The 14,313-nt window shown below is 39.7% G+C and overlaps 3 protein-coding genes across 4 annotated transcripts; 1 reads left to right on the forward strand and 2 right to left on the reverse strand.

Moving 5' to 3' along the window:
* Window positions 1-1,411: 1,411 nt before the first annotated feature.
* Window positions 1,412-7,002, reverse strand: eef1g (eukaryotic translation elongation factor 1 gamma). Its single transcript, XM_077609324.1, has 10 exons — window positions 6,845-7,002; window positions 6,057-6,215; window positions 5,879-5,942; window positions 4,881-5,023; window positions 4,155-4,298; window positions 3,936-4,065; window positions 3,272-3,473; window positions 3,008-3,180; window positions 2,470-2,594; window positions 1,412-1,767 (listed from the first exon to the last, which is right to left on the reverse strand). Exons 1-10 carry the CDS (start codon window positions 6,854-6,856, stop codon window positions 1,609-1,611), a joined length of 1,311 nt encoding a protein of 436 aa, XP_077465450.1. The 5' UTR covers window positions 6,857-7,002; the 3' UTR covers window positions 1,412-1,608.
* Window positions 5,836-10,951, forward strand: LOC144082285 (uncharacterized). Of its 2 annotated transcripts, none has more exons than XM_077609326.1 (5): window positions 5,836-5,962; window positions 9,625-9,795; window positions 9,860-9,959; window positions 10,133-10,263; window positions 10,351-10,951. In XM_077609326.1, exons 2-5 carry the CDS (start codon window positions 9,775-9,777, stop codon window positions 10,642-10,644), a joined length of 546 nt encoding a protein of 181 aa, XP_077465452.1. In that variant the 5' UTR covers window positions 5,836-5,962; window positions 9,625-9,774; the 3' UTR covers window positions 10,645-10,951. The 2 variants fall into 2 exon arrangements, with proteins under 2 accessions (XP_077465452.1, XP_077465451.1); XM_077609325.1 differs by lacking the exon at window positions 5,836-5,962 and adding an exon at window positions 9,158-9,538.
* polr2g (RNA polymerase II subunit G) lies at window positions 7,057-9,060 on the reverse strand. Its single transcript, XM_077609327.1, has 8 exons — window positions 8,695-9,060; window positions 8,400-8,509; window positions 8,064-8,223; window positions 7,793-7,843; window positions 7,642-7,707; window positions 7,414-7,485; window positions 7,273-7,306; window positions 7,057-7,195 (listed from the first exon to the last, which is right to left on the reverse strand). Exons 1-8 carry the CDS (start codon window positions 8,704-8,706, stop codon window positions 7,182-7,184), a joined length of 519 nt encoding a protein of 172 aa, XP_077465453.1. The 5' UTR covers window positions 8,707-9,060; the 3' UTR covers window positions 7,057-7,181.
* Window positions 10,952-14,313: the final 3,362 nt, after the last annotated feature.

Genomic DNA, 14,313 nt, shown 5'->3' on the forward strand with positions numbered 1-14,313 from the left:
GGCACATTCTTATGAATGCAATAGCAGTGGGTGTTTATGAAAGCACATTTGTTATTGCCAACAGACAAGGTTACTGTTTGACAATAGGTTGAAACGCTTTGAGATTCTGTTGCAAAACTGCTCGATAAAATTCACTAGTAAACTACTTTTTCTTTCAGGGTTGCAGTGCTTTAACCCATACGTGCCAGCTCACTTAATAAAATAGGAAAATATTGGCAAATTTTCAATAGTTGGCACAGGGTAGTTCTATGTTAAATGCAAGGCAAAGCCATCTGCAATGCAAACCACTGCAGACCAAATTTATCTTATTTTATGTACATTACAAAACAGTTTATTCAACAGCCATACGGCTTTTCAAAATTAAGGACTTGGCTGCTCCCTAGAGGAAGAAGTGAGAGGTGCAGGGAAAATTGAGCAGATTGCCTTTAAATTCTTATGAAACTACCCACACATGAAATAACTTGAAGTATTAAAAGTACAGTGGTACCTCGTCACACGACCGCTCGTCATACAAAATTCTCGTCTTACGAGGGAAATTTCGATCGAATAATTCGCCCGTCATGCGATCAAAATTTCGTGATGCGACCAAGCTTTTTTGCATATCTTTCGTGTATAACAATATCTACGAGCACTGAACGATTAATTCAGACTATTTCTCATTGGCAAGTGGTCGTGGGTTATCCTATTGTGAGGACATTTGTGTGAATCATTTTCGGAATATTTTGAAGGGAATACGTAGTACAACAGCAAACAGCCCATCGATAGCGAACGTGAGGGTGGAGGCGTGGCAAACCGCCAACCCGGAAAACGAAGGTAACAAAAGATCACAACAAAATTAGAATTCAGTTTTGTGTAAAGTTACATTAAACGTATGTTTGAGTGTCTGTATATATTAAATCCAAGTTAATTCAAATTTGTTTGTTCCGTTTACGAGTGCGTTGTCGTGGAAAAAAAACGAACCCACCCCCCCAAACGTCTCTCCCGTCGGCGAAATCTGCCTAATTTTACTTCTATTAAACACATTTTATTACTATTAAACCACTAGTTATGTGTTACTTTGTTAATAGATGGTGAATTAGAAGAAATTAAAAAAAAAATTCCAATCCAATATCCTGTTTTTGGTGTTTTTTCAGAGAGTTGGAACGAATTAATGTGTTTCCCATTCATTTTAATGGGAAACGTCCGCTCGAGTTACGAGAATCTCGTCATACGATCTCGGACGGATTAAGATCGTATGTCAAGGTACCACTGTATTGCACAACTGGATTGTTGTCATTGTATCACGTTTTACCTCTAAATTTTGAAAGGCTTCCTCAGTATGGATTAACCACTTAAAAGACACCAAGCCTCAGCTAAGAATGTCTGCATGCGTTAATTTATTTTCAAGTAAGAACACAAATCAAGCTTAAGATAGTATTGTGGGAAACCCTTTATTTTGTAGGCAACAAAACAAGTTTGGGACCACAGACAACTCCAAAAACACCATCACTTTTAGTTGCATTGGAACCCGGTGGCTCAAAGTCTGTACGGTACGGTGGCGGAAAGCTTGGCGGCGAGCAGAGGTGCAAAGTGCTTTTTTTTCTTCCCCCTAATTGTCCCACTGTCCAATCATTTGAAGTTTTTGCCCTGGTTGAAAGCTTTACCCACATGCTTAAACTCTCCCTCCCAAGAAAAGTATTCCTTCACCATGGTCTTGCACTCGTCGCTGTTTGGATCCAGCTTGCGCCAGTCGTATGACTCGTAGTCGATTTGCCAGTCGGGAGATAGCTGGGGAGTGGAAAGAGACACAAAGTGCTCTTTTGAAAATCTGTACACTGGCCTCAGGTTTCCAAAGCTTGTTTTGCAACAGTCAGATGAGCTGCTTTGTCCGACAGCATAACTTTACACAATGGGGAGGAGGAAAGGAAAGGGAAAAAAAAAAAAACGGGTGTACGACCTACAATTTTAGCCTGAAGTCTAAACGATCGCAACGAGAATCAAAAAGCTTGTGCAGATTTTTCAAAAATAGGTTGAGCGATTTACAATTCCCAGGCTGATGGAGGGAATTTAAAAGAAAAAAATCGTGCTGGGCGATATATCAGTATGTTCTCAAACAACAAGTATTCTATTTTTTATCTGTTTTGAAATGTGACCATAGTTTGAAACAGCCTTTTATCTCATTGACTAGAGATGACTGGGATGAACATATGATCTCAGTTCACTTTTCCCCTATCAGATTAAGACTAAGAGCCACAGGTTGGCACCGCCTTGCCCAATGATAGGGATGACACTAATTTGAAATAGTCATTTTGTGTATGTATATTGTTCATGAATGCAGAAATTGACAGTCTTATTAAATGGTATATAAATTATTTAAAGTTTTTTTTTCACATGACCTTTTTATATGCAAGATTGACAGTCGATTTAATCACACTAGAAATAAGGTATGACAGACATGCCATACATTCTGAAGTTGTCAAGAGCACTCACCGTGAAAGCCAGGTTTTGGCCTCTGAAGACCCAGATTCCAGAGATGCTGCTGTCCTTGTCACGACCAAACAAAAGAACACTAGCAAAGGCATTCTTGCGCAGTTTATCGAGGCGCTGAAACATCCCTGAGTAAGACAAAGGCGATGGCATTATTCCAATGAACTACGTATTAACAACAAAATCTGAGAGCCAAGAGGGTTGACGATTAACCCCCCGCCCCCAATTTCCCTCTTTTTTTGTACCCTGAGTTTGAACCAGCCAAACTCACTGAATTAGAGACAACTGGGATGAACTTGGATGACAATTTTTCTTCCCCCGTTAAATTAAGACTTGGTGCCATGAAAGGACACGGTCTTGCCAAATGTAAGGGGTCAGTCTAACAAATTTAAAGGAGATACATTTTGATTATCTTTAGCGTTACGTATCAGAAGAATTATAAATGTCACTGATTATTTATATTAACAAGAGTAAGAGTTTAGAATTAGTGTTATTTTGCCAAATGGAAGATTGCAGCAAAAACCCTAACCATTTGTCTTACCTGAGATAAGGTTGCAGCTTTTGTAAACCTCTGCAAGTTCGTTCGAATACTTGTACTCTGAATACCAGATTGAGTAGCCCTCCGCATCAAAGTTTTCCCAGAAATGGGGAATGGCTACTTTTAGGGTGTCCTCATTGGAGTACTTTCTCTTGAACTCATCCATAACAAAGGTGCTGGAATCAAACAAAGAGCAGGGCAGTCATTTTTATGTTTCCCCCAACTATCAACAAATACTATTAATTCACGGTGGGCACTCCTCCCTACCTCTTTGGCAGCTCTGCAAAGGGGTCCTTGGCTTTGGGCTCTGCGGCCCAAGCAGCCTCACAGTCGTCCATCTCTTCTGGTTCGGGCTTCTTCTCCTCCTTTTTTTTCTCTTTCTTTTCCTGAGGCTTGGCGGCCTCTTTCCCACCCTTCTCTTTCTTAGGGGGCGCCTCTTTCTTGGGCTGCACTTCAGCAAACTTTTTAGCTAAAGCAAAAAAATAAATATGTTCAGCCACCACACCAAAAAAATTCAACACAATGAAACTAACTTCAAAAATTAGAACTTTAAGCCATCCTTCAACTATGTGTGTCCTAAGTCTTTCTAAAGCTCACGGAGTCGCTTGTTAGTGTTATCTGTGCAAGTAAATACTAATCATACTTACATTTAACAAAGTAAAATTTCGACACTCTCCTTCTGTGTGGCAACCATCTTGGATCAGGAAAACATCAAAACTCAAAGTGCATATCCTTGGTCCCATGCAAGAATGTCACAATTGTAAGCCTAATGAAAATAATCCTCGTAAAGTGTCCAGTCTACAGATGGTAGGTGTCTAATTATAATTGATTTCCAGAAAGGAGGACTTGCAGATAATGTAAATCTCACAAAGGTTATTTAAGGGATCGCTTAATGAACCCTATTCAAAATAAATTGGTAGATGACACGCACCATCAAACTGGGCCATTTTTTCACACAGCTTGACCTCCCCGATGACAGTTTTGAACTGAGGCTGGTTAACACAAGTGACAAACCAACGGTTCACGTTTGAATAAGGCTGACGGAAAGATGGTTCAAGGACCTGAACGGGGGAGAATAGAAAAGGTCAAAACTCGGCCGCGTCAAACTATAATATTGCGCAAGATTCAGGCCGCGGCGTCTGTGGCTAACCTGCTTGTAGAGCGACAGCATGGAGCAAGCCACAGTGATGTCAGCCAGGCTGACCCTCTCTCCGACCAAGTAGGTGCGCGTCTTTAGGTGTTGATTCAGAATGGCCAGCACCTTCTTCATCTCCTCCTTTGCCTGCTCTGTGGCCTGACCATGACAAAACACAATTAGATAAGACAGAGCAATCATTGATGTTATTTATCACTAAAAGAATACACGAGCCAATTTTAGGGGTGTAATGGTACACTTAAATGTTAAGCAATGATTCACTTAAATGCATTGAAACGCAAAACATCATTTACTTTACAGATGTCGCTATGTTAAAAGAAATGGTGTATTTGTTCTATTGCTTTGGGAGGTGACCTGTAGCCATTTGAAATGTACACATGGTAAATCAATCCAATCAAAGCACCGAGGATTCTGGGAGACTACAGGCAAACATCCTATGGTTTCCAATTCAACTCATCAAATTCAAGACAGTCAGTTGTGACCATAGTATGAACCAGCCTATCTTACAGAATTAAAAGAGGACTGGGATGAATATGGACAAAACATTTATCTTCCCCTGCCAGATTAAGACTTTGTGCCATGGTAAGGACACTGCCTTTGCCCAATGACCGGGGACTACATTTAATATTATATCTTACTCAGAACAAATCATTTCCCACCACCACCACCAACACGTACAACATGCACGCTGAAGTCATTATATTTGACCATCCTACAGACCTGCTTGTTGAAGTGCATGATTCCAAGAGTGGGGAAGACCCATGTGCTTGCTGGCGGGACAATCTCAGAGTCAGCAAAGCTCACCCACTGGAGGACCTGAGCTGAAGCCTGGGGCGTGGCGCCGCGCAAGGCATCGTTGCCCACTGCATTGGAAAAGAACAACGTTGCGGTTACATGCTCATGAAGGTCATACCGTTTTCCGGCGCTTTCAATGTCACGACTTCTCTAGAAAATCTTTGTTCAAATGTGATCATGGCATGAAACAGCCCTTTTAACTGACTGAAGCAGAGATGACTGGGATGAACCAATGATCCAATTTGCTCTTCCCCTGTCTGATTAGACAATATGCCATGTTTTGGCACTGCCTTGCCCAGTCAGGGGATGACCCTTGGCTAAAAAAAATACCTAGGTTTATTACATGGAATATGGATACTTTTACCCAAATCTAAAGCGATGTAAATTGCACGCCATGTGGAGTAAAGGCAGTGATTTAATGTTGCCTTTAAATGAGGGACCCTTCTCATCTGTAACCCAATAGGATGTCTAAGCTTCAGGATATGCTCTAGGGATGTCATTTCCAATCCCTGTGTTGTTGAAAATTTGCACATCAAAATTTTTACCTCAAACATTACAGGTTAGATTTTAATTGAATATTTGGGTTTTGGAATAAATGCCATGGACAACCAAACCAAATAAAAAAATATTCCAAAATGTTCTTTGTATAATATATACGCTGTGTAACCAGTAGATGCCGCCATTTGAAATTGATTATTGAACTGCAGCATCATGCAAAGCATTCTGGGCAAGGTTAGCAAAAAGAATTGAATTAGTACAAAAGGGCTAAATTGAATGTGTGAGAGAAAAGCACAGGTAAGTTGCACTTCTGGTTTTATTGAATTAGAGCGACACTTGGCATGATGCTGTGCCAAAGCTCCATTTAATTGAACGCTTTGCAGGGTGCAGCCCTAAAATTGGAAAACTGCTTTTAAGATACCCACAGTAATAAGCAATGGCGTTGCTCTCAAACAGACAGAAACCATCATCTCCCTGGTAGGCAGGTACCTAGAAGCAATTGGATAAGAGTGAGTATTTAAACAAAAAAAGCAACCATTTTGGCTGGTCTGTTTGTCTGACTCGGACCACAATAATCTCAAATTTTGATAGTCATACACTAACCTTGCCCTGAGGGAAGTTGTTAAGGAACGCAGGGGTGCGGTTCGTCTGCCCGAAGGTAAAGGCGGGGGCACTGCTGGCGACTTTCAGGGTTGCGCCGCTGTACTGGGCAGCAATCTGAGCCTTAAAGGCCCTCCAGTTCTCGGGAAACGTGAACAAGGTCTAGAAAGATTGGAGACCAGCGTTTGCTATCAGTTGATTTCCGGAATGAAATCAAGTGTTTGTATGATGTCTTGATCAACCATAGTACCACTATCAGCTAAGATTCCTTTCAAACCTACACGCGTAAGAAATTCGAACTGACACATAGGACTAGTAAAATATACGGTATTTGCAGATAATTGGGGTGAAAGTACGACATAATCGCTTAAATTACGCTTCGCACTAGTGCTTTCAGGTACAGCGTGGCTAGCTGGCACGTATTCCTATTCATAGAATCTAGAGCACAATAAACATTCGAGTGTGGTAGATGCTAAAAAATACACATTAAATATCGAGGGAAAACTTAGCTGGGCTGTTTTCTCGCCATTCAAACCGCAAACGTGGCAATCTTGGGCCGGGAATGGGCGCCGTTCACTGAATGCAACGTCAGTACAAGGGCTATCATTTCATCAGGTTCTCCCGACATCATTTACTGACAAATATATTAAGATTTCATAACCTATCTAGCATACGACAGAGCCAGTGTTGAGCAGAGTCTTGTGACTAAAATGATTGCGGAGATTTAAGACGGATTGGGGAAGATGATGCACATCAATGTAAAATTCAAAGCCACTCTCCATTTTACTCACCCCTGCCGCCATCTTCAGGAGAGAAAGAAAGAAAGATGGCGCGACCTGATGACGTATTTACGCAGACGCGCACGATCAAGACGTTTCACTTTCGAAAGCGTATGAAGGCAAAAAAGGTTTTCTTTAAAGGTATACATTTATTTAGAAAAAAAATCGTATGCATATAAAATTTGTCTTACATAATGATGAAAGAAAAAAACAAAACCCACAAATTATTTTTTTAAAATTTATTACTGCCTCTAAGCCACATAAAAAATAGTTAGTGTAAAAAAAAACATGGTCACTACACTACAACAACAGTAATAACTACTCTACTTAATCCACTCTCCAAAGCTGTTTAGCTCACGAGACCTAAAAAAAACAGCAAAAATATTTTCAGTCACAATTACTATGATAGTAAAAGAGTGAACTTGTGGAGTACAACTCACCGAGATAGTCATCCATGAGTGATCCAATAGCAAACTGAAAAAAAAACATTTAAAAATGTTATCACTGGTTTAGTGCAGGCATGCAAGTAAGGCATTGCATAGTGTACATTATATTTTTTTTTGAAAGGAAATAATACATACGATATCATTTTTGTCGACTCTCGTTCCCACAATCTTTAGCCTGATCTCATCATCTTGCTGGATCACAATGTACTGGAGAACAAAAAAATGGATATAACTACAATCGGCACTGAAAAGTTGCAATATGGATATAAACTAAAGGTGTTGGGTTTGTCACAAAATGGTGCAATCATATTATCGGACACTTTTTGATCTTTACGTAATCACAACAGATAGTTTCAGTTTTACCTCATCAACGGTCTTGTAACATGGTGGATTAGAATTGGGATCAAACTCCATTTCTGAAGGGATGGACTGTAAAAAGAATCATCCTATTAGATCACACTGGATAATGTTTGGTTTGCAAACGGTGGCAAAATAAAAGTGAAAGCAGACTCACGTGACGGGAGATGAAACATGACATGGGTCCAATTTCTGTGAACAAACCAACCTAGAACAACAGCAACAGAATGACTAATAGAAACAACATTTAAGCATGTGGTTCATTAAAACATTACAAATTTAATGTCAACATTTCATTTTATACATCAGCAAACTCATTCATGACCAAGGGTAAGATCAAGGCTTCATCTATAATGGGATATGGATATATATTTTTAAGGACAAAATACATCTAAGAAATAAAAAGAAAAGCAATGAAATCATTTCACCTTGTTAACCTGAGTCACTACAGCATCCACCACTTCACCTTTAAATGGCCGAAAGACAATTGCCTTGTACTTGACGGGGTACAAAACAAATCCTCTACCCGGTTGGATGACTCCTGCACCGATGTTGTCAATAGTAGTGACAGCGATGACAAAACCATACCTAAAAGAGAAGCATGAATAATTGCAACGCATTTCGGTGTGTTATCCTTATTCGTTTTGCGTTATGTTTGTTGGTGCTCCCCATTTCCTAGCACTAACAATGCAGTATTACTCAGGATGGACATACGTTTAACCCAAAATAACCGTTTGGTTTCATAATGTTGTGTATCAACTTACTTTCCGGTACAAGTACCCTCCACTTCAGTAAAAAGCTTCTGTTTTACTGTATTCAAGAGGTTGGGACCAAAGTATCTCGGGTGAAGTAAAATTTCATGTTCCAAAGATATCTGCAAACATAAAAAATGACGCATAAATACAAGTCAATTATGAACATTACTTACAGTGAAAAAAAATTAACCATCCAAAATGAAAGTAAAGGCGATTTCTAGTATTAACTTAACACTGAGCAGCCATGCATGTGTCAAAAATGTCACACTAACAATCATATGAAAGGATTGAATCCCACACTTACATGATAAAACATTTCTCCTTTTTTGTGTTCAATTTCTTGCGCTTATAATATTTTAGTTTTTCAATGAACGATCGGTTTTCGTAGCATATACAGAGCATATAAAACAAACTACGACCAATCTTTTATCAATCTTCGGTGGTTGATGAGGGGGATCACTTCCTTTTACCCAGTACTGAAATTTTCACATGTCACACTTGACATGAATAAACCTAATATAACTGACTCAAACCACGGAAGCATGTAAAAGTATGACCATCTGATTACTCCATAATACTAATTTATGTGGTGATTTTGATGGAACAGATAATATTTTTCGCTATATAATTCTGTTAGCATTCGTCACCTATTTTCAAACATATAGTTTGAAAAACTGCGTAACCCGGAACAAATAGGGTTGACGTATTATGAAGTAATGTGTCGAAAACCGTAAAACAAAAGAAAAAGGCGTAAAACCGGCGCACATTAGTGACGCAACGCCAAACAGCTTGTGTGGTTACTATAATGGAAATATAAATATATTTTTTAAATAAAAATACAAAGACTGTTGTTCATTTCATTCCCATTTCATCTTATTTGTTTTTTTAATACGGTGTTTTTTTCCAATAAAGTTATTTTTCGTCAGCCGTACCACAACACACTATTGGAGAAGTTGCGTCCGCGGTTAAGTGTAAGTTTTAGAGGTATATATGATATTGCTTATTATTTCATTTTAAAAAATAAAGTGGTAGATTGCGCTTGGATACGTTGTTATCTTTGCCGATTCTTCTGCATTTCCTCGGAATCAAAGCAATATCTAATGGCTAGTATCTTCGTTCGGAGGTTATGCCTGGTCTCCACTCCCCTTGTAAGTTGTTAATTAAACTTTATAGAATATACTAATATGGCGGCATATTAATCAGGTTTGTCCGTATCATGTAACCATTCATCTAGAGAGCCCCACGATGGGGCTGTCTGCGTTTAGCCAAGCAAGCGGAGGAGACCACCTCCAGGTCGAGATACTTCTCCACTGATCCTCCTGAGAGAATCAGCCGATTTCCCGTTCCTTCTAAAAACGACTTGCCATATGACATAGTGGAACTTATGGAGGAAGTTGAGACCAAGGTAGACGAACGAACGCCTCTTCACACAACCAAAACACACAAAGTGACTTGCAACCTGTTTCCAGGGAGGATTCTTACCCAATGTTTTCAAAGTCCTTGCTCACAGACCTGCAGAATTTCGAGCCTTCTTCTCTTATTACAACGAGCTCATGAACAAAGAGACAGGTGTGTGTTTACTTCTCTATTTTTAAGAACAATCAGGATAGAGGAGAGGGAAAAACAACCTTATAAAGTACTACCAGAAAGGGAAAAATAGATGTTGGCGTACTTGATGGTGATTCAAATGCAGTCACATTTATTATTCCTCAATACCCTAATGAGGTTATTTTGTGTTTCAGGTGGACTAACCAAGGCAGATCGTGAACTAATTGTGGTGGCCACCAGCATGTATAACAAATGTCTTTACTGTGTGGTTTCCCATAGTGCACTTCACCGCATCTACTCGAAGAATCCGACCCTCTCTGACCAGGTAGCAGCGACAAAATAAACCAAAGTTTGTCGTCTATTTGGGCTTCTTTTGTTTATGCTCACGAGCCCCTTCCCACTTGTCCATCAGGTGGCGGTCAATTACGAGAATGCAGCCCTGCAACCGCGAGAGCGCGCCATGTTGGATTTCGCCATGGCCATTTGCCGTGCCGACACCATTACAGAACAGCACTTTAAGTCCTTAGAGGAAGTCGGCTTGGACAGCGAGGACGCCTGGGACATTGCGGCCATTGCGGCCTTCTTTGCCATGTCTAATCGGCTCGCCCACCTTACTGATATGAGGCCAAACCGGGAGTTTTACAACATGGGCCGCATACCACGGCCGGGCAAGGGCAAAGATGAGGCGGGCAAGAAGAATAAGTGATGGAAAAATTGAATTTTGGAGAGGATGATATTAATTACATAGTAAAGTTCAATGTTAAACCAGGAAAGTGCCATATTTGTAAGGATCATGGTTTTTTGGTAATGGTTGCTTGAGATTTCTATCCAAGATTCTTTAATGCACAAAGTCTTTAGTTGTCTTTTCTTTGGGATGATGTGTCACTATGGGGAATTTTTGGTGTCTGCCTTTGATCAAAATCAGCATTTAACCTTTATTTTGTTAGTTTTTAAGAAGAAAGGTGATTGGTTTTGTGAATTGTTCTTTCAATAAACAACAGTTGTTTTACTAATATTGTCTTGCTCTGTAATATGTTCATTTTCAACACTAGATGGCCCCACAACATATTAGTGGAATGAGCTCAGTTGTGTTAAACTCAAATTAAACAAATAAAAAAATGTTAATGACTAAAGATAAGATTGCAAACAGAAAGGCATTTTTTTTAGGTGAAAGCAGTATTAATGCACGTTTTACTATACAGTGTTGAATCACTAAATATAACTTTATTTTGTGGATGACTCCTGAGGCATATTTAAATCTTAAATCAAACAGGAATAAAATGTTCATTAAATTGTTCTGTAGAAGTACCAATGATTTATATTCGTGCTGTTAAATTTTTTTTAAAGTACCTTTCCCAAAATTATATTCATGAAAAAATCTCTAATCTTTGCAACCATGACCATTTCACTCCATAAAATACTTTTGCATGGCCACCCAGAAACTCCCAGGCTCTTCCACAAACTCTCATTTCAGATTAGAGTGGTTCCAGATTGATAATCCAAATGCACATTCACTCAGATTACTTCATCCCTGTGGATTATGGACCACATGTCTTCTCATATTTGCTCATAGAGAACGATTTAAACTCAAACTATTTTTATGTACCTAACGGACGTGTTCTATTTATGTCCTATTTTGTATCTTTGTTTATTATCCCCCATTTCCACGGGTCTGTGGCCTGGTTTACATCATCTAAGAGCACTTTGGGAATGACAGCAATGATATCTGTCAGGGAAGGGTGTTACATTTAAGATTTAACATCATTAAACACCTTCTCAAAACATTCACCACATAATAGTTTGATGTCATGATTGAGTGGATGACTCAAAACAACCTCAAAAAATCCTTTGTCCTTGAAGAAGACCAGTTTTTGGCAGGGTCCAATGTTTTCCTCATCTTGCTAATGTGTGTCATGAATATGAATATCATTTTAGTTCCAGCATAGTAGATCAGAATTCAGCAAACTAAGAATGGACTAGTTTATGACTCCATTGTAGATACTCAGGTAGAGCCTAGTGTGCTTTAGTATATATTATACTTCATAATCCCTATTCTACTGGGTCTAAATTACTTATTTTTGTTTGTCATCAGGTCTAAAATTAAATCATATGTGGTTATAACCCTATGTCCACTCTTGCTTGTTTTGTGTTTTTGCTGCTTTTCTGTCTTAATGATCTGATTTGGTGATTCTTAATGATCCCATTTACTTTGATTTGCTTTGTACTTTGTGCTTTTGCTTTGTTGTTCTGTCTAATCACCCTCTGCTACTGTCACAATGAAATTTCCCGAATACGGGATGAATAAAGTTATCCAATCCAATGAAGAGAAAAACCGATGCAAGTACGGCAGTACTGTGCAGTGAAAAAGTTGCATAAATACACTTACCTGTAGTATTAATTCATTTTAGTGATGCATTGCATTAGCATTCAAGGTGTTCGACTAGACTGAAAACAACCATAGTTTATGACAGCAATAAAAATGTGTTGAGCAAATTCGTCAAATCACTTATTTATTGGGAACCAGGCCAAAACTTCCAACATTTGGATAAAAAAAAAGAGTGTGCCAACAATTTTCATTGAACTGGGGTCAAGGGCGTTTGTGGTGTAAGGGAGAAGGGGGTTGGACATTTTTAAATTTTCTGTAATAGAGGCACCAAGTAAGTTTTTTTTTAAATAGACACAAATGGGCTTAATTAAGTCTCTTATTTGGTCTTTTTTTGCTCTCTAATTCGTCAAGACATGTCCAAGATTTAAAAAAGAAACTACTCTAAAGTCACTTTATTATTCGTACCACTCAAACTTTACTGTGTCCATGCCGATTATGTTCAAAGTATTTGTTAGGTAAGAATTTTCCGTCCCCAAAAGCGCCCGCCTGCTTTGTTTCCTAAGTTTTTATCACCCGTGAAGTTGACATCACGTTCACACTGAGCTCAGCGGTCCGACCCTTCGACACAATCTGCTCTCAAACTCGTCCTTGCTGCGCACAGTCGGCGTGACGGTCGGTGCTAACGTCACGTCAACACGGTTGAATCTTAAGGCCGCGACCTCCCGTCTTCCAAATACTCGTGACTCGCTGTCACGTCACACAGCGCCGTTTCGCGATTCGCACTCAGAGCTAACAGGTTTGAAAATCAACAACATATGTCGGCATGGGATGCTTCTGTCACTTGAAGTTGTCAAAGTGGGAGAGTAAAGTCGTTCCCAGAGGTGGCTTGCAATGTTGATGATGGTCGGAGACCCAATGATAAACATCTTACAGCATACCTGTCAACTTATAAGTTTTTCCCGTATTGTATACATTATTTGAGGTACTCGGACGTTTCTTCGAAAGACGTTTGGTCCCCGGATGTTTCGTCGAAAGACGTTTGGTAGAACGGACGTTTGGTAGAACGGACATTTGGTCGACCGGACGTTTGGTCGACCGGACGTTTGGTCGACCGGACGTTTGGTAGAACGGACGTTTGGTAGAACGGACGTTTGGTAGAATGGACATTTGGTAGAACGGACGTTTGGTAGAACGGACGTTTGGTAGAACGGGCGTTTGGTAGAACGGACGTTTGGTAGAACGGACGTTTGGTAGAACGGACGTTTGGTAGAACGGACGTTTGGTAGAATGGACGTTTGGTCGCCGGGTTGTTACTGTTGAAACCAGCTCTCAAAATTATAATCATGAGAGAGTGAGTTTAATATCTAAATATCTAATATCAAAATATCAACAGTAAACTCTCTGTCATAATTTGACAGCGAGCGAACCCGGCGACCAAACGTCCGTTCTACCAAACGTCCGTTCTACCAAATGTCCGTTCTACCAAACGTCCGTTCGACCAAACGTCCGGTCGACCAAACGTCCGGGGACCAAACGTCCGGTCACGATTATTTGATCATTTCAAATTGTGTACACCATATAACAACTTTTGTACGGTAAGGGTTTTTTTGTAAAACTTATCTAGTTTTACCCATTTCGGCTCTAATCCGGATTGTCTCGGTCGCTGGAAGCAGACGAAAATGTCATCGTTGACTGCTAATATTGTCATTTTTTTTTCACCCGTCCGCCTTTACACTATAAAAATATAGCGCGTCAGCAAGCAATGTACTCAGACAGTCAAGCTGTCAGGGTCATACAGCCACATCTACAGAACATTGAATTTAGTGCATACTGATTGGGCACCCCGTCCACATTGGAGAAAATTTTGGACTTTTGAGTACGCCCTATGTGAGGGTTGCATTCGTACTTTTTTTTCTCGCTTTATAAGGGGAATTGCAATCATGAATAAGGGGAGCAATTGGCCAGGGTTGCCAGGTATGTTACTATCAAATCATGCAAAATAGCAGGAAAGAACTCCCACTAACATTTCTATTAAATAATCGCACTGTT

This window comes from Stigmatopora argus, chromosome 9 (assembly GCF_051989625.1).
Source record: "Stigmatopora argus isolate UIUO_Sarg chromosome 9, RoL_Sarg_1.0, whole genome shotgun sequence".
Classification (NCBI taxonomy): domain Eukaryota; kingdom Metazoa; phylum Chordata; class Actinopteri; order Syngnathiformes; family Syngnathidae; genus Stigmatopora; species Stigmatopora argus.

What these genes read in the sequence shown, in the direction of transcription:
- eef1g (XM_077609324.1), bottom strand. An exon ending in TTTGCAGAGCTGCCAAAGAG is followed by an intron (nt 3,181 to 3,271) that starts GTAGGGAGGAGT and finishes GTTTGATTCCAG; the next exon opens with CACCTTTGTTATGGATGAGT. An exon ending in GCCAAAACCTGGCTTTCACG is followed by an intron (nt 1,768 to 2,469) that starts GTGAGTGCTCTT and finishes TCCACTCCCCAG; the next exon opens with CTATCTCCCGACTGGCAAAT.
- polr2g (XM_077609327.1), bottom strand. An exon ending in CATGTTTCATCTCCCGTCAC is followed by an intron (nt 7,708 to 7,792) that starts GTGAGTCTGCTT and finishes TTCTTTTTACAG; the next exon opens with TCCATCCCTTCAGAAATGGA. An exon ending in GTTACAAGACCGTTGATGAG is followed by an intron (nt 7,486 to 7,641) that starts GTAAAACTGAAA and finishes TTTGTTCTCCAG; the next exon opens with TACATTGTGATCCAGCAAGA.
- LOC144082285 (XM_077609325.1), top strand. Translation starts at nt 9,491, where the DNA reads ATGGCTAGTATCTTCGTTCGGAGGTTATGCCTGGTCTCCACTCCCCTT. An exon ending in TGGAGGAAGTTGAGACCAAG is followed by an intron (nt 9,796 to 9,859) that starts GTAGACGAACGA and finishes ACCTGTTTCCAG; the next exon opens with GGAGGATTCTTACCCAATGT. An exon ending in GCTCATGAACAAAGAGACAG is followed by an intron (nt 9,960 to 10,132) that starts GTGTGTGTTTAC and finishes TTTGTGTTTCAG; the next exon opens with GTGGACTAACCAAGGCAGAT.